The following is an 18,088-nucleotide window of genomic DNA, read 5'->3' as shown; positions in this document are numbered from 1 at the left end:
CAGTTAGGCAGAGGCAGTAACTCTATCATTTCCATAGCCCCATGAGTTGGGAAAAACAGAAAGGGAATGTTTAGTATAATGTCATACCCCCAAAACACCTTAGACTTGGAGATTACCCATGGCCTCCTCCCATGGATGGAGACAAAATCTCCTCTCCTCTCCCCTCCTTCTATATGGGGAGAGCTCTCCATTGTTTATTCCCTCAGTGGAAAGAACCCTGGGGCCACAAGGCTAGAGACTTGGGATCTATTCTTGGTTCTGACACAAAAGACACTTCTCTTCCCTAGACCTAATTCCCCAAATGGGAAGGTTGGATGAGATCATCTCTTTCCTATGTTCTAAGCCCTTCTTCAGCCAGGAGGCTAAAATCCATCAAACAGATTTATAGAAATCCCAGAGAGTAGAAATGGAGGTGGAGGGCAGTGGTAACAACCAAGGTGCTAGAAAACCTGGAGTATGGGGGAAGCCAGTGGGGACAGATCTCTGGGCTTCTTGAACTCTGCCCAAACTTGGTAATAGAGATGGTTATGTGAAGCACCTTCCTCTGAAGGCATGAAAGTAGGATGTCCTTCAACATCGTTGCTGTATAACATTTTTTATTATCATTGTTCAATGTATGGAGTTGTATCTGGTGGCAGGTTATAGTCCCCAAACCCTCAGGTCTGAGGTAGAAGCAGCAATAGCACAAACACTCATCTCAAGTTGGCAAACAGTCCAAACATCCTCTTCTTCCATGACAGGGAGAGGAAAGATACAGTAGAATGAGCCCTCAACTTGGGATCTGTAGATTTGGGTTTGAATCCTGCTTCTGCTACCAACTAGCTGTGTGACCATAGGCAATCTGCTTAATATTTCTGACTCTCATTTTCTCTATCTGTAAAATGGGGATAAAAATCCCTACCTTTTTACCCTCATGGGGTTGCTGAAAGCATCCAATGAAACAATGGATGTGAAAGCCCTTTGTAAATTCTAAGACTTATAAGCAGTAATGAGCTTGGGAGACTGTAAGGCACTGTATCAGAATTACCAGGACTATCATTATTATTTCTACCCTGAAAGTTCAATGGCCAAGTAGAGTGCAAATCAAAGAGAGGAGGGGTGTGTAGAGGAGAAGCAGAGGAGGCAGCCATGGCCTGCGGAGGAATTACCTGCTGGGGAATGTGCAAAAGTGAAGTGGGGCATCCTTTGCAGACACCACCTGAGAAGTGAGTGTGTGTGTGTGTGTGTGTGTGTGTGTGAAAGAAAGACAGAGAGAGTATATGAAAAAGGGTGTATATGTGTGTATTGGAGAAATAATATGTATGTGTATGAGAGTGTATGTGAGAAAGAATGTGTGTGTGTGTGTGTGTGTGTGTGTGTATTGAGAAGGGAAGGTGTGTGAGCAGCCTGGGTCTTGGGTGGGCTTTCCAGGCAGGACAGCCCTGGCTGAGTGACATGGCTACTTCCAGAAGCCCTTGACCCCAGTCTATCCAGGCAGAAGGGGAGCTGGGCAGCAGATAGCTCCAGCCTCCTCATTCGGTCACATCGACAGACAGGAAGGCTTTGATTGCTGGGAACTTGCTGCAGGAGAAGTCAATGAGTAGCTGTTTAGTGCCACTCCTGAGGGGAGTGATCTCAAACTTGAAGTTGGAACGCTCTTTTGGGCGTAGGGATGGCACCCTAAAGGGAAGAAAAAAGCAAGAAGCATAAGGAGAGGTCAGGAGAAAAGAGAACAAGCCACTCAATTCTCATGTCGCCCAGGTGACACTTTGGCCAAACAGTGCTGTACAAAGAAAGAACTCTGTTGGAAATCAGGAGACTTGGATTCTGTTCTTAACTCTGCCATTGTAGCCATGTGACCTTGGACACGTCACTTCATCTCTATAGGCCTCAGTTTCCTCCTCAATTCTTCCTCCCACATAGACTATGTGGTCTCTGAAGTCCTTTCCAGTTCTGATGTCTTGTATTCTATGATTTAAGTTCTCATGGCTAGTATGTAAAGCCCTGTTGGGATGGTGGCACCCCAGTGACATCCTTGCAGAGCTGAGTTAGGAGTAGGACTAGGTGACAGCCTCCTGAGTCACTTAGAACTGGAAGGATCTCAGGAGTCACCGTGTCCAAACCCCTCACTAAGTGCGTGAATTTCCTCCACTTTTGGGAAAACAAACCACAACCCCTCTAGTGATGAGGAACTTGCTGCTTCTCAGGACCATTCATTTCATTACTAGGAATGTCAGGAAACCTTCTGTGCAGTGAGCTTTAGTCCCCCTCCCCACTGGTCCTGGGTGTATCCACTGGGCGGGGAGAACAAATCTAACCGCTTTGCACTGAAACCTGGAGCCAAGTGTGAGCCTGAAGGACACCTCAAGTGTCCTGTTAGTCACCCCTGAAACCAATAACACCCAGTCCCATGAGGGGTCTCTATTAGATGATCATATTATTACATGTATCTTATAGGTCCACATTCTGCAGAGGAGGAAATTGAGGACCAGAAAAAAGAAGTAATTTGCCTAAGGTCACAGGTCAAGTTGGCAACATAGTCTTAGATCTCGTGGGACCCAGAATTCTGTGTGTCTGCTTATGTGCCAGAACCTTGGACCTTTGTGAGTGCCCATCAGATGGTCTTGCCTCCTTGTCCTCTCCTTCCCACACTTGCCCTACAATCCTTTGGTCCCTGTAGCAATTGGCAAGGATAGAGGGGAGATGGGAGAAGCGGTGCAGAACACAGGCCCCCTAAGGATGGCACTATTTCTGAGCCTTTGGAACTACAAGGGCCCCCCAGTCATGTTAAGTTTAATCAAACCAACTTCCTGAATCACACTAGTCCTAGCCCAGGGTCGAGGCCCCCAAAACTCACTTAATCTTGAGGTTGCCCCTCATGAGACCGCTGCCTTCCACTGTGAGCACACAGTTATTCACTGGTTCATCCAGGGGGTTGGCAAACAGCACCCGCACATTTACAGGGGTCTTCACTCTGGCCTGGTCCAGTAACTGTGGAGAAAAGGTGTAGATTACGTTACAGCATTGTCTCCCTAGCCCAAGTAGTAGCTGCTCCTCTGTACCTGACCTAGAAGAGAGTACAGAGAGGATGGTGGAAGATGCAGTGGAGTGTTAGGGAAATGATTAGGAGCCAGGAAACCTGGCTTTTAATTCCAGCTCTGCCACTGACTCACAGATTTAGAAACGTGGAAAATTAGAATAGGAAGGGCTCTCAGAGGTCATTTAGACCAGAGACATCCACAGTGAGGCCCAGGGGCAACACTCTAGAGTAATTGTACTTGTAATTGGGAATAATTTAATAATTTAATGATAATTGGGTAATATTTAACAAAATAAATTTTAAAATACAATACAACATCAATAATGCTAATATGAGGTTTCTAAGTTTCATGTAGGCCTCTGGAATCTTTACTAGTCCCTTTTCTTTTTGAGCTCGATACCACTTAGCTAGACCAACCCTTCTTCTTCTTCTTTTTTTTTTTTTTTTGCTTTTTGGAGGGCATTTTGGGGTTAAGTGACTTGCCCAAGGTCACACGGCTATTTTTTGTGTGAAGTGTCTGAGATGGGATTTGAACTCAGGTCCTCCTGACTCCAGGACTGGTACTCTATTCACTGCACCACCTTGCTGCCCCTTTTTTGTTTTTTTGTTTTTTTTTAAGAGGGGGGAAGTTAGGGTAATTGGGGTTAAGTGACTTGTCCAGGGTTACACAGCTGGTTTTTGTGTTAAGTGTCTGAGGTGGGATTTGAACTCAGGTCCTCCTGACTTCAGGGCCAGTGCTCTATTCACTGTGTGACCTAGCCTCCCCACCCCTTCTTTTTTATGGACGAGGAAACTGAGGCCCAGAGAGGAGAACTGACTTCTCCAAGGTCACTTGGAGACAGTGACAGAGCCAAGAAAAGAACTCAGCACACTTGGTTCCTATGTCAGGGTTCCTTCTGCTATGCTCCACTTCCTCCCCCAATTTGACTCTGAGAAAAATACTTGAACATTGACTCAAAAAAATTGGACATTAGTTGATATTATCTTGCAATAATGTATTTTATAATTATAATAATACTAGGTCAGGGGGCGGCCAGGTAGCACAGCGAGTAAGAGCACCGGCTCCAGTGTTGAGAACACCTGGAGATCGAATCCCAGGCTCAGACACTTATCACCCACCTAGAAACACCTGGCCGTGTAACCTTGAGCAAGTTACTTAACCCCAATTGCTTAGGGGCGGCCAGGTGGCTCAGTGAGTAAGAGCACCGGCTCCAGTGTTGGGATGACCTGGATCAAATCCGGGCTCAGATACTCAGCACCACACCCAGTTACTTAACCCCAATTGCTTTAAAAAAAAAATAATACTAGGTCAGGGTTCCTTCTGCTATGTTCCACTTCTCCCAATTTGACTCTGAGAAAAATACTTGAACACTGACTCAAAAAAATTGGACATTAGTTGATATTATTTTGCAATAATGTATTTTATAATTATAATAATAATTCCTTAACATAATGTGTGAGTTTAAACTATTCAAATGGACCAGTGTCCTCAACGCCATGGTCAATCCAACCTGTCGGTGCCTGACTATACCATGCATTCCTGTCCTTGCTCTTCTTCTGGTTCACCAGAGGGACCCCCAACATGCTGAGGCCTCCCTCGATTTCTCCTGACACCTTGTTGGTAATAGTGGAAGACAGAGGCTTATTCCTCACTCCCACTACCTGACTATGCATTTTTATTAGGCCTTTCTTCAAAAACATCCTTTACTCTGACTTTTATTTGATATTTCCTTATTTATCATGTGTTGCGGCTAACTTGCACCCCCCTCCCACCCTCTATACCCTTTTCTACTGCTCACTGTGGGACCCTCATTTTAAATATTCTTCAGAGATGGTAGCTTTCCATACTGTGACTAGACAACCACACTGGAGACCTTTCACACTTGTATGAAAAAGATGGGCTTTTGTTTATGGGAGAAGTTTGGGGTCATTAAAAGAGCTTTTCAATTTCCCCAAATTTACCACTTTTCTATTTTGTTCAATACTGATCCTGCCTTAATGTTTGACTCTTCTGTTGTTTCTAAGCTATTCACACTGAGTGTCATAGGCCACCTTTCCAGCTCCATGCCACAATCTGGATAGAAGGCCTTCTTGGTTCCTCCAGGGTGGATGGTCAGGTCAAACTGCCTGGAGTGGTTACAGGTGTCTTCCAGGAAGTTGTGCAGTATTCTGGAGTGAGATGTAGCTAGCAGAGAAAGGCGATCTTCCTCATGCCCCTGGGAGGCTGTCTGGGCAGGGATCATCCCAGTTAAAGGCAGATGATAAAATGACAACATCCTTGGGATATATCATTTGCCTCTGGAGAACAGCAGGGGTAGCACAGTGAAAACCAGTATTTGGTGTCTGGGGACCGGGGTTCAAATCCCATCTCAGTTACTTACTGTTGAGTGACTTCAGGTAAGTCACTTAATTTCTCTGGTCCTAAACCTCATTAGTGAAATGGGACTTTAAACCTGGTGATATACTCTGAATGGGTGCCAGACACAGACCATTGTTACCCCACCAGGCTGTCTTCTAAAGCCATCCGTGGTTAGAGGGGCATCCCCTGTATGTTGTCACAGCACAGACTGGTCAGATCTGGGGAAGAGTTCTCAGTCATTTAGGAGGCAGTTTGGAAGGATCCTGGCTGGCCTCAGACCCAGGGCTGTGCACAGGCTTCTTTGCCTGAGGACTCATGGTCCGATGGGAATCCAGCTTCTTTTCTCTCCAGTTGTCCTCCTTCCTGGCTCATCTCTTCCTCTCCTCTGAGGCCAGTGTCCCTTACGGTGGAGGGAGGCCTGGACTGCCATGGACAGAACCCAGATCCTGAACAGCGTCAGTGGCTTTGTAGTTGAACTGCCCATGTCCCTGCTGGCCATCGGACTCTACTGTGGATACTGGCAGTGGAGAGATTGGCCCTGCTCACCTCTGCTCTGCAGTGGCTATCAGAGGCAGGGCCCTGAGACCTTCGTGCCTCAGAGTTCTCCAGAGAGGACAGAGAGGGGCCCTTTTCGAGTCATGCAAACTGGGTTCAAGTCCCAGTGCTGCTACTGCCTAAGAAGGGGACCCCACAGAGGATGCTGCTACCTCAGCCCCTTCAGTCTCAGGTTCATTTGTAAAAGGGGGAGATGCCTTGCTACCTCATAAATCGAATCCTTCTGAGGATCCAAGAAGATAATGGATGCAATTCATCCATACTAATAATGTATTTTAATAGTAATGGATAATGAGTGCATTTTATAAACTGTAAAGCCTCACATATGTGTTAAGAACTTAGTATTCTTTGGAATTTAGAGCTGGAAGATCCTCAGAGGCCCTCTTCATTTGACAGCTGAGGAAGCAGCCTTGAAGCATCACAGATCTGGGGCTGGAAGGAACCTCAGATGTCCTTTAGTTAAACCCCGTCATTTTACAGGGGAGGAAATGGAAGCCCTGGGAGGCAGTGATTTGCCCAAGGTAACACAAGCAGTGTGGAACAGAAATGGATTTCAAAGCCAGGTCCTGTGACTCTGCTGAGTGCTACCATTTTAATATCTCTCTCTACTCTAAGTAACTGTGAGATATATGGGCTGGAGAGAACAGGTGAGGTCCTTGGAGAGGAAACTCCAGTTCAAGTCAGAGAATTCTCCATCAGAATGAGAACTCAGCTTACATTGAGTTTGGAAAGGAGATGATCTCAGAGCCCCTTTTGGGCCAGCAGGCTTCCACACGTCCAGCTCCTGAGGGAGATGGGGCACTAACCTGCCTTCTGCAGGAGGATAAATAGTCAAGAAGGGAGCAAGCTTCTGAAAAGCTGTAGCTGTTTCCCACCCAGGGCACTGGGTTACTCTGGGAGAATCTGAAAACATCCTACATTGACTGTGTTGTCCTGACTTCCTTCACTTCCCCTTTATTGTGTGTCTCCAGTGTGACCTGGGAAGTTCACAGATATGTCTTGAACCAAAAAAGGTTGGTAAATGTTGGGACACAGGAAAAGAGGAAGTTATCTCCTTGGACACGTGAATATGGCACCAGAGAAACAGTCCAGTACAAAGCCTTGGGTTGAGACATGATTAGATCTTAGGCAGGAGTCACGTATGTACCAAGTTCCCTGGCTCTGTGCCAGGAAGGATCTTTGAGAGAACTGAGGGGTTCTTGGTATGGCAGTGGTTTCAGCATCCTCAAGATGTGACTGTATTGATTTCAGTGTGATGAGAGTGCATGTGTACTGTGGGGTCCCCTCACCCTTAACCCTCACTCACAGGGGCTCCACCCTTTCCCACTCCCCCCTGAGCCATAGCAGGAACATCCTTCTACCTCCAGAGTGATGGAAGGATTGTCCAAGATGACGTCTCTCTCCACCACGACTTCGGCTTCATCTGTAACTTGACACACAGCAGTGATGCGGATCATGTTGTCTGCCGTCAAGAAGTTTTCATATTGAGCGTATGTGAGCTTCAAGGGGTACTCCATCTCTGGAAGGAGAATTCCAAGAATGAGCGTGGGTTTTCTTGGGAGGTGAACGTGAAGCTGGCCTACTCTGGGGAAATGTTTTCTGGTCATTCCTTGGGTGACTTCCCTCTTAGTTAATCACTGATAAAAATGCCTCCTTCCCTGTGGATGATGAGATGGTCACACACCTTGTGCTAACAGCTGCCCTGGGATTAGAATGGGATATCCACCATGAAGAAGCTGAGCAAAATCCCAAGAGGCCAGACACATAAGGGAGATTTTTCAAAAGCTAAGGCACTGTTGTTCCCTCCCTTTCCTAGAGATGAACGAAGGACATTGAAGTCCCTAGGGCCTAGGCATGTCTGGGCTGAAAGGACTGCCCAACCTGTGAGTGATATTCTACTTCCTACCTTCTTCACCTGCCAGAATCATAGAAAGTGGCTGTAGCCACAGGCTATGTTTGAGTTAAACAGGAAAGCTCACATGAGCCAGGATGGCATATCTCAAACTCAAAGCACACTCTGAGGGTGCCAGGTTAAGGAGGTATATGGAACCTAAACCCGCAGTTTCTGCACTGGTTTCAGACCCTCCCACCTGCCTACTGGTCTCACTGCAAAGCTTAGGGTGGAGGTCGGTCTGGTCTGTGCTCTTCACCCTCTTCCTGTATAGGGGGGACTCTGGGGCATTCTGTCCACGTGGTCAATACCAGTGGCACAGGTTTATGTCTCACTTATAGTCCCAAGATGCTTCGTATACATTTGATTGTCATATCAACCCTATGAAGTAGGCAGTGCAGGGGTTATTATTCCCATTTTATAGACAAGGAAACAGACTCAGAGGGAAATAATTTGCCTGTGGTTGCCCTGTGAGTTAATGGCAGAGACAGGCCTCAAACCCAGGTGTACTGGGTCCTATCCCAGTGCTCTTGGCTTCCTACTTTGTTTCCATTTCCCCCAGAGGAGGAGAGGGCTCAGGTTTCTTCCTTTCCTCTTTCTCCTCCTCTCCACCCTAGCTGGATGGTAAAGATACTGCTGGGCCTCTACCAGGGTCAGCCTTCTCTGGCTGTCTGGCCCATGTCCCTTACTCCAAGTATTCTCTGGAGCTCCAGTGACCCATAGGTGCTCTGCTTGTCAATTATACAATCCCCAAAGTGGGACTGGACAGGTACATGATTGAGAGAGGCAAAGAGACAAATGAGCATCTCAGACCTGGCCTCCAAGGCTCATCAACCCACTTCACCACTTCTGGCCTCAGTTTCCACATCTATGAAATGACAGAATTGAATTAGATGATCTCTATTGTCCTTTACAACTCCGGAATTCTAGAATTCTACAGCAAGGGCCCCTACTCAGTTCCCCTCCCTGCCTCTAGCCTGCCAAGACAAACTTCCTAAAGCACCTTCCTCCCCTGCTTGAGAATAGTCAGTTGCTTCAAAAGCAATATCCCGTTGCTTATGAGTGAAGTGCAAAGTTTTAAACCTGGCATTTAAAACCCTTTATAATCTGGTCCTAGCCAGCCTACCTAGGAGGCTGCTCAGAAGCAAAGGAGAAGAGAGGGAGAGGGTATGAAAATCTGAATTTGAATCCAGCCTCAGGCACTAGCTTTATGACCCTGGGTAAGTCACTTTACTGCTGTTTGCCTCAGTTTCCTCATCTGTAAACTGGGGAAAATAAAAGCACTTACCTCCCAGGGTTGGTCTGAGGAGGAAATGAGATCTCTGAACATCAGTTTCCCCACTTGTAAAATGAGGATAATAAGCTTTATTGCAACAACAACTACAAGAGTAACAAAGTACTGTCCATCTCACAGAGTTGTTGTGGGGATCATTTTTTAAACCTTAAAACACTATTTTTGTTATTGTGGTGATGTTCTGCCACTGGGAGGAGGTATAAGGGAAAGGCTGTTGTTATTATAATTTCTTCCCAACCGGAGCCCGGGGCAGAGGGATGGTTATCGTTCTGGTTCGGCAGAGGCCCCTGTAGCTCAGGAACTTCTCTGTAATATACAACCCAACTTTGAGAAATCTTTCATCTGAGAACCTCAGACTACTTAGGCCATTTCCTGGCCTGCGCCACTCTCTCCTTGGACTATTTTTACCTCTTCCCACCAGTTACCTGGACTCTGGCCCTGGTCTCTGGGTGCTGATAGGTCAGTTTCTGCCTGATTTTGTTGGGCCCAGATAAGGGCAAGCTAGTAAAAGTTTAACAACCAGCAGTTTAATCTGCATTATTTAACATTTACACCATCACTTTCTTAAATATAGACAAAAAAAGTAAATAACCCATACCTTGGTTTGTAATATTTGAAGATCTGCAAGGTGTAAATGCTCACCCTGAAAATTTAACAAATGGCCCTTGAGAGCCGACAAGGACTGGCTTTAGCCCCTAGCCTGCCCACTCCACACCTTGCTGTGTGTGTGCCTTCCCTCCGTCCAGCCCTCTGTGTGTCCTCAGGCGCACTAAAACAGAAGTTTCTGGAGAGCAGGCTTTGTTTGGCTTGCTGGTATTTATATCCTGATAATCATTTAATATCACTTTTTAACCTTAATAAGAGCCAAAACCTTAACTAATCAATCAGACTGCTTTGCTTTGCTCTAAAAATGCCCTTTCCTGTGTCAGCAACTTCAAAGATCAGATAAAACTGAACAATAGGACTTCTCTTATCTTTCCTAGAGGTGTGTAGTGTCTAACTGACACTACTTTGTCAATTGTCTTGTCAATTTGTATTTACAACTTATTCAACTAAGAAGCTTCCTTCCTAAAAACATATGAAAACCATAAATCTGAGGGACACAGATGTCCTGGGATTGTCCTAGAGCATATAAAAACTTTGTCATTCTTGTATCAGACAGTCAGAACTTATATGTTTTGGCTCTGTGCAGCATGTATCTGCTAGCTTTAAGGAAATAAATGATATAAATAGATATCAGCCTGTTTACCTCCTTTAACCAAACTTTCAGGTCAACAATCCCTAGAGTTTAGCACAGTGCCTTGCACACAGTAAGTGCTTAATAAATGTTCTATCTATGAATGAATAAAATATTTGTTAAGGGATTACTATGTGCAAAGTGCTCTACTAAGTGCTGGAAATAGAAATAGAAAAGTAAGATAGTCTCTGATTTTAAGATGTTCAAGCTCTAATGGGGGAGACAACGTATCGATCTATCAATCAATCTGTCTCTAATCTATATTTCTCTTTCTACCTACCCATCCATTTATCTATCTCTAATCTGTCTCTAATCTACCACTCAATCTATTTTTCTATCTCTATATCTATTTACCTATCTCTACCTACCTATCTATCTATCTATCTATCTATCTATCTATCTATCTATCTATCTATCTATCTGTCTATCTGTCTATCCATCTATCATTATCTTGTCCTTCAATGCTTGTCTCCTCTCTCCATCTTTACTCATCGGGCCATTTTGGAATCCTCCAGGTTTCTTCTTGACTTGTACTATGCACTGCTACAGCCAGCTCCTATTATTTTCTACCCTGCAGGATGGAATCAATAAGCATTCAATAAACCTTTATTAAGCACCCATGATGTGCCAGACATCATTCAAGGTCCAGGGGATTCAAAGACAAAAGTGAAGTAGTCCCTGCTCTCAGGGACCTTCCACTCCATTGAGAGGGACAACATTCCTACCTTCTGACTGTATTAACTCAGTGACTTTGGGTAAGTTACTTGCATCCTCTGAGCCTCAGGTCTGGTACCAATCATCTCTTCAGTGCCTACCGTGTTTCCCCGATAATAAGACCTATCCTGAAAATAAGCCCTCCCCTTACTGTGTAAGATTCCTCTAAAATAAGCCCTCCCCCGAAAATAAGCCCTATTGAGATTGCTACTGTAGTGAAGGTGATCCCCTGCGCTACACGCTACATTATGGTACCCTCTGTATGCACCGTCCCGTTCCCCCCCCCCCGTGAAACGTACACCGCGCTCTGAGCTGCATCCAATCAGAGCTGCAGCAGTGAGCGCGTCATCCTGTTGTTCCCCAGTGATTTGCTTATTGAATAAAGGTACATTTTTTTGTTCACATTTACCTGTTTATTAAAATTGTTGTCAAGGTTCATTAAAATAAGCCCTCCCCTGAAAATAAGCCCTCTGGTGTTTTTCTGTCCAAAAAAATTCACAAGACAGTGTCTTATTATTGGGGAAACACGGTACCTTCTTTGTAAGGCTGTACATGAAACTCTAAGATAATGTACATGTGAGAATTCAGCTAACTGTACATTGTGGTGGAAGAGGGAATTATGAAGGAAAGGGCTCATAAATTACCTTCCTGAGGGTCCAGAGACGCTGTGATGGAGTCCTTCCACACCTCATGTACCAGAGTGCCGTTGTACACAATGGTCCAGGCTGTCATGTTCACTGAGACAGTCTTCAAGTCCTCACTCAGGTTTTTGAGCTGCAGGGACAGATTGACTTCCTTCCCCACTTCTAGAACACCATTGACCTTGAACTTCCCAGAGATGCTGGGTGTCCTCTCTTCTGGGTTTTCTGCCCCAGCTGCTGTGGAGCCGAAAGCGCTGGAACTGGGCTTCAGATTCTGCAGAGCTTTCCTGAACACTTCCCTCTCCTCCTTGGAACCTGTGCGAAGGGGAGAGAGACAGTGTTGGAGAGGTCTTAGGTGTTTGGAGGCGGCGTTACAACAATGGCGAGAGCACCCGACTGTAGGATTTGAGATCTAGTCTTGCCTTTGCTACTGATTTGCTGGGTGACTTGGGGCAAGGTGCTTCCCTTCTTTAGGTCTCAGCATCCTCAACTGTAAAATAGGGAAGTCAGACCCCTGGATGATCTCTTTTTAGGTTCCTTTCAGCTTTAAGATTCTAAGTCTAAAACATTTATCTACTACAAGGCACTAGGGATACAAACATCGATACAAGACAGATGCTGTTCTTAAGAAACTGCCCATCGCAGGACAATCCTAGGCCTGATACTCTGTGTTGTAAGGGCCACTCCAGCTCTAACCACCTCTATTTTAGGGTGTAACTGTCTGTTACTGGGAGCCAATCCCTTACAGTGCTGTACAAAATAAGGTATCTCAATGGAAAGAAGGGAGATGGAATTATTGACCCTGCCCCTACTCTCTTCCCAAATTAGCTCAAGGAAGGTTCCGCTCTAGCTTTCAAGGGAGAAGAATAGTCAAGCAGATTACCAGAGCAGCCAGGTCCCTGCAGTGTAGGCTCCTCATGGCCTTTTCCCATCCTTTAGTCGAGGTGCAGGCTGAACACCTGGGGCCAAGAACTATGCTGGGAACTCTATTTTGGGGCCCAAGCTGTCTGCAGACAGAGGCTCCCACTGGGGCTAGCGCTATGTAGGTCAGCTGCTGGGGTTTGCCCAGGGATCTGGACTTCCTACTCCTGTTTTCAGTCTTTAGCATTTTAGTTATGCAAAATGCTTAGCAACTACTTTTATGAGCTACTCCTTGGGGCAAAGTTAGCGTCACTAGGTGAGGAAATTGAGGCTGACTGGTCAAATGACTCGGCTTCATGTCATGCTGGGGGACTGGGGCAGAGCCCAGAACTGAGGTTAGGTCACCTGGATGCCACTGGATCATTCTCCTCCTTAAAGGGTCCAGTAAGGGGATAGAAGTAGATAATCCAAATTGCATGGAGACAGTGGAGGAAAAAGCTGTGGACCAACAGTCAGGTCCTGGATCTGCCAATGACTCTTGTATGGTAAGTCATTTCACATTTCTGAGTTTTAGTTTTCCCATCTATTAAATGGGGTTAATAATACCTGCCTTGCCTATATCATGGGGCTCTTGTGAGGCAAAAATAAGATACTGTATATGAAAACTTATATACAAATACTTCCTTTGGTAACTATACTTTATAAAGTGCTTGTTACAATAAGTTGTGGTCTATTTGTTAAAGAGTTCTTTTGTTTCTAGTCTCACCTTGTATTCTAGGCCCTTTGCATTAACATGACATTAATTTGGAATGGGTCACACACTCAGGTGTACCTCTTTAGGATTCATGGAACATTTATTTGCTGAGACCTATTTTCATTCTGCACTCTTAGGCACTTTCAGAGGGAAGTTCTTTGTGACTTTGGACTGGGGAACAGTCTCCTTGGTCACAAAGTCACTTCAGAATGGTGACATACAGCTGATGTAGTTGGGATTGTTGGTGGGGATGTATGCAAAGGAATCTTCTTCCTGGCACTGATTCTGCCAGTGACTATTTCCTCCAGAAGTATCATAAAACAGAGACCATCACAGCTGGGACTTTAGAACAGATGGTGCTGGCTCTGAAAGGGCCCTAGGCCATCTGCTCCAACCCTCTCACTTTACAGATGGAGAAACTGAGGTTTGGAGAGAAGAGGTTTATCTAAAGTCATGCGGGGAGCTGACGGCACAGCCGGGATAAGACCCCAGGCCCCTCCTGCCTGCCAGTCTGCTGCTCTCTTCACCATCCTCTCTTGTCTATACTTCACATCACTGTGTGTTAGGGGTAGCAGTACAAGGCTAGGGGGCTGTTGGGAATGGGCAGGAGAAAGGCAGAATAAAAACCACTGTGTTAATCCTCTGAACTGGGGATCACAAACAGGAAGCTTTGGGCATTACCCAGGACTTGTAGGGATAAGCTAGGCTGGCAGTACTTGTGCATGGGCCCAGAGCTGTCTTAGAGAGGGAAGAGGGAGAGGGAGTAGAAAGGAATGGAAGAGGAGGACAAAACCTAGAGAAAGGAGGGAAAGAAAGATAAAAAAGGAGTTATAGAGAACACAAACCTAGGAGTCTAGACACCTTGATTTTAGTTCTGGCTTTACTACTAATGAGCTGGGTGACCTCAGGCAAGCCACCACCTCTCTGGGCCTCAGTTTTCCCACCTGTGGAATTCAAGAGTTGCACTCTTATGTCTCTAAGGTTCTTTTCAGCCAGAACATCACATATTCTATGTTCTCAGGTCTAGGCTGTGTTTTTTTTGTCCTGACCTTCTGTGGTCTATGTCTTCAGTGGCATTTTAAGATTCTGTAGTTGAAAGTATCTCCCAGCAATGACTTCTTTGTTCTAGGCTCTAAGGTCCTTTCCATGTTGTGCATCCATTCTGTGCTTTAAGATGCCTTCCTGCTCTGACCCAGACTCTAGTCAAGGATTCTACATACATTATTTCAGGTGATATTCTGTGATGCCAGTGCCATAACTTGCCAGTTAGGAAACATTTACTAAAGTCTGCTGGGGACAGAGCTCTCTGCTAGGCAGATGACAAAGATGACCAAACATGGTCACTGATATCTCGAGTAGACAGTCATAGTCTAGGTGGCCTTTATTTTTCTCCCCTACTTTTCTTGTTTCCCTTCATAACAGCATCTCCTGGCTTGCTTGGTGCTTGCAGGCATCACTGCCTTCTTTAGAGACAAACCTTTTTTTTTTTGAGGTTGTTTGGATCACATCACTTCATTGCTGAAAACTAAACGGCTCCCTATTGGATACAACCCAAACACAATCCTGGCACTTGAGGGCATCCACCACCTGGCTTCAGTCAGCCTTTCTGCCCCATTGTTACCTTCTTCTTCTTCTTTTTTTTAAAAGCAATTGGGGTTAAGTAACTTGCTCAAGGTTACACGGCCAGTTATTTCTGGGTGTGGTGCTAAGTATCAGAGCCCGGATTCGATCCCAGGTCATCCCGATTCTGGGGTCGGTGCTCTTACTCGCTGTGCCACCTGGCCGCCCCACCATTGTTACCTTCTAAACTAATGATCTGTTCTCCCCTTCTTAATGTAGTCTGGGTGCTTTTGGTCCATATGCCAGAAAGCCTCATCTTTGCCATTTAAAATCCTTGTAAGACCACCTGTTCCATGAAGCCTTTCCTGACCTCCCTGATCTTTGTATTCCTAGGATACTTTATACCTTGCTGACACATTTCACACTCCCTAAGAGAATCATATACAGACATGGCTTCTACCTCCACTATCTAGCAAGCTTGACTTATGTATCTCTCTATTCCTTAGGACATCAAGTACCAGGAGCTATCCAGAGCAGGTACTTATATGTATTTGCTAAAAGAGTGAATGAGAGAGAATGAGTCCTGCCATGTTTGGAATCACAGAGCTTGAGATGGACAGCCCTCTTCCTGGATGTGATGGCCCCTGCCTGGACCGGGGCCCTCACCTTCAGCATATTTGTATTTGTCTGTGACATCCATGCGGGAATTGCTGCCCACAGCCTTTGTACTGATGAATTTGCCCACAGAGCTAGTTTTAGAAGAAGTTTGCTTTTTGCTGTTATCAGAGTTGATAATCCAGGTGATTTGGTCAGCATTCACTTCCGAAAACACAAAGGGCATATCAAAATCCAGGTTCACATCACCCTGCCGGACAGCAACGACAGAAGCAGGACCACACTGGAACACTCCTGGGGCACAAGGAGTCAGACAGAGCATGAAAATGCAGCCCAGACATCCCCACCCCTGTGCCATTTCCTCCACCCTGAGAAGGCCCTCCAATGATGTCTATGTCCTTCCTTTTTCTCCTCTGCCTCTCCAGATCCCATCTGTCCCTCAAGCACTAGATCAAGTCTTCTTCCTCCATGAAGTGAACACCTCATCCCAGAGGGATTGCTCCCTCTTCTCACATCCGATAGATTATACTGTCTTCACTACTGAGTTCTCATCATAAGCTTCCCAGGATTGTTAGACTGAGACTGGGAGCTCCTTAGGGACAGGGACCACGCTCTCTGTTCTTATATTTGCTATAGTGCTGTAGCAGAGTCAAAGTGAGGTGTGGCAGGGTCATCTTTACATTTGCTCCTCAAGGCTTCTACCCTTTGATCAACACAGGCCGAAATTCTTATTCAGGAAGTAGGAGGGCTGGTGGAAGGGTCATTAATTTGGGGGGCCTACAGGACTGCATTAAAGAATGATCAATGTGACAGACAGGCTATAATATAAAGCTAGAAACATTTTTGTTACAATAGCAAAGGTGAATTTTGTATCTTTTTTGGTCCCAGCAAGATGTTCCACATATAACAAGCTCTGGAGAAATATTTTCCCAATTGAATACTTTAATATTAGGAAAAATCAAAGCTGAGACAAAGCATTTATTTCTGGGCCATGAAACTTTGTAACTGAAGCAGCAACAGACTTGCTGTCAGAAGACTTAGAATCTTAGATCTCTTATTTACTACTTGTGTAACTTTGGTTAACTTACATCACCTTTCTGCACCTCTCTCTCAAATGTAAAATGAGGGAGTTGGATGATATTATGTCCAAAGTCCCTTCCAATTCTAAGTCTTAGGATCCTATGAAGAGTGAATGACCTCTATTTTGTGGAATTGCTGAGTGCCTTAGCACTTTCAAAAGGAGAAGGTGACCCCTGACCTTATGGAGGTCATTGTCTAGATAGGGACATAAGCCTCACAACAAGAAGAAATGACGAGTCACACCAGGCTATGTGTGATTGGGGCCCAATGAGAGGTTAAAAAAAATTAAGGGATATTTGAGTCTATATAAAGAGGAACTTTACAACCAAAGCTGTTAAGACCAAAGAATGGGCTGTTTTGGGAGGCAGTGAGTTTTCCACTGCTGGAGGTCTTTTAAGTTAAGGCTGAATGAAGAGTCATTTGGGCTGTTATAGATAGGGCTGGACTAGCTAACCAATGAATTCTTTTGTAATGATAAACATTTTATGATTCTCTGAGTTCAAGAATGGGAAGGAGAGATCAGTAGGGGCAGTAGCTGTTAGTGTAGGCTTCATGCCAAAGGTGAGACTTTAGCAGGGGCCTTGAAAGATGGGCAGAATCTAGATTCACAGAGAGAAGGGGTGGGGGCGTTATAGACACTGAGAAAAGATGTGTGAACAGCAGAACACGAGGCAAGCTTGTATTTGGGATGGTATGACAGCCAGTCTGGAACAGAGGATCTGAGTTTGACAAAAATGGGAGATAAATTTGCGATAGAGGTAGTGAGGCTAGATTATGAAGTTCAGACTTTATCCTGAGGGAAGAAAGGAGCCGGTGAAAGTTTTGGGGCAGGAAATAACATATTGAAAGCCATGTTTTAGGAAGTTTTTCTCTGGAAGATGTTAAATCCTAGGATGGCTTCCTGATACCTGTATTACTGCAAGGGCAGCTACCTTCCCACCTTTAAGTGTAACGGAGTCAGAGAATACAAACCCATTTTATTATCAGTCAAAACCAAACAGAATAAGGAGCTAAATTTGCTAGGGAGTATATAACCTCAAAGACAAACTGAAATAACTTTGATATCACCTGTATCATCCTCCCCATTTCTCTCCATTTGTCAAAGATACAATGATTTAGCTGAACCATGACCCATCTAAGAAGCAAGAGAGAGTCAGACGAACTTAATCATACTAGGTTACCTTGACTTCTCTCCTGTGGAGTTGCATCCAACACTTGCCATCCATTATACTGTGAGTTCAAGTCAGTTCGAACAAACCATGCTTCATTCCAGACATGGAAATTCCTGAATAATCAAATCATAGTTAACTTGGAACCTCAGGGTCAGTTCAGCTAGCACAATCTTCTTGTTTTACAGATAGATATCATTAACACAAATGTTAATCTTATTAGCTTAGAGGATGAATAATTGTAATAGAGAGAATAGGTATGTACAAAAAATTAACTATATAATCCAAGAGACTATATGTCAGCTCTCCCCAAGACAGTAAATATCACAGGGGTTTAGG

The 18,088-nt window shown here is 45.0% G+C and overlaps 1 protein-coding gene across 1 annotated transcript in view; it reads right to left on the bottom strand.

Moving 5' to 3' along the window:
• Nucleotides 1-462: 462 nt before the first annotated feature.
• The window catches only part of TGM3 (transglutaminase 3), a 45,996-nt gene continuing 28,370 nt past the window's right edge, over nt 463-18,088 (bottom strand). The window contains exons 8-13 of the mRNA XM_069062714.1: nt 17,762-17,865; nt 15,552-15,794; nt 11,714-12,025; nt 7,295-7,452; nt 2,837-2,970; nt 463-1,659 (exon numbers count right to left, since the gene is read on the bottom strand). Of these exons, the coding sequence (XP_068918815.1) occupies nt 1,512-1,659; nt 2,837-2,970; nt 7,295-7,452; nt 11,714-12,025; nt 15,552-15,794; nt 17,762-17,865 (1,099 nt within the window). The 3' untranslated portion in view covers nt 463-1,511. The remainder of the gene's footprint in view (nt 1,660-2,836; nt 2,971-7,294; nt 7,453-11,713; nt 12,026-15,551; nt 15,795-17,761; nt 17,866-18,088) is intronic.

Source organism: Petaurus breviceps, unplaced genomic scaffold, assembly GCF_028583685.1.
Source record: "Petaurus breviceps papuanus isolate PSGF00001 unplaced genomic scaffold, PetGlider_PUasm1.0 90503, whole genome shotgun sequence".
Classification (NCBI taxonomy): domain Eukaryota; kingdom Metazoa; phylum Chordata; class Mammalia; order Diprotodontia; family Petauridae; genus Petaurus; species Petaurus breviceps.
Note: the sequence above shows the minus strand (reverse complement) of the source record. Positions and strands in the feature narration are given on the sequence as shown.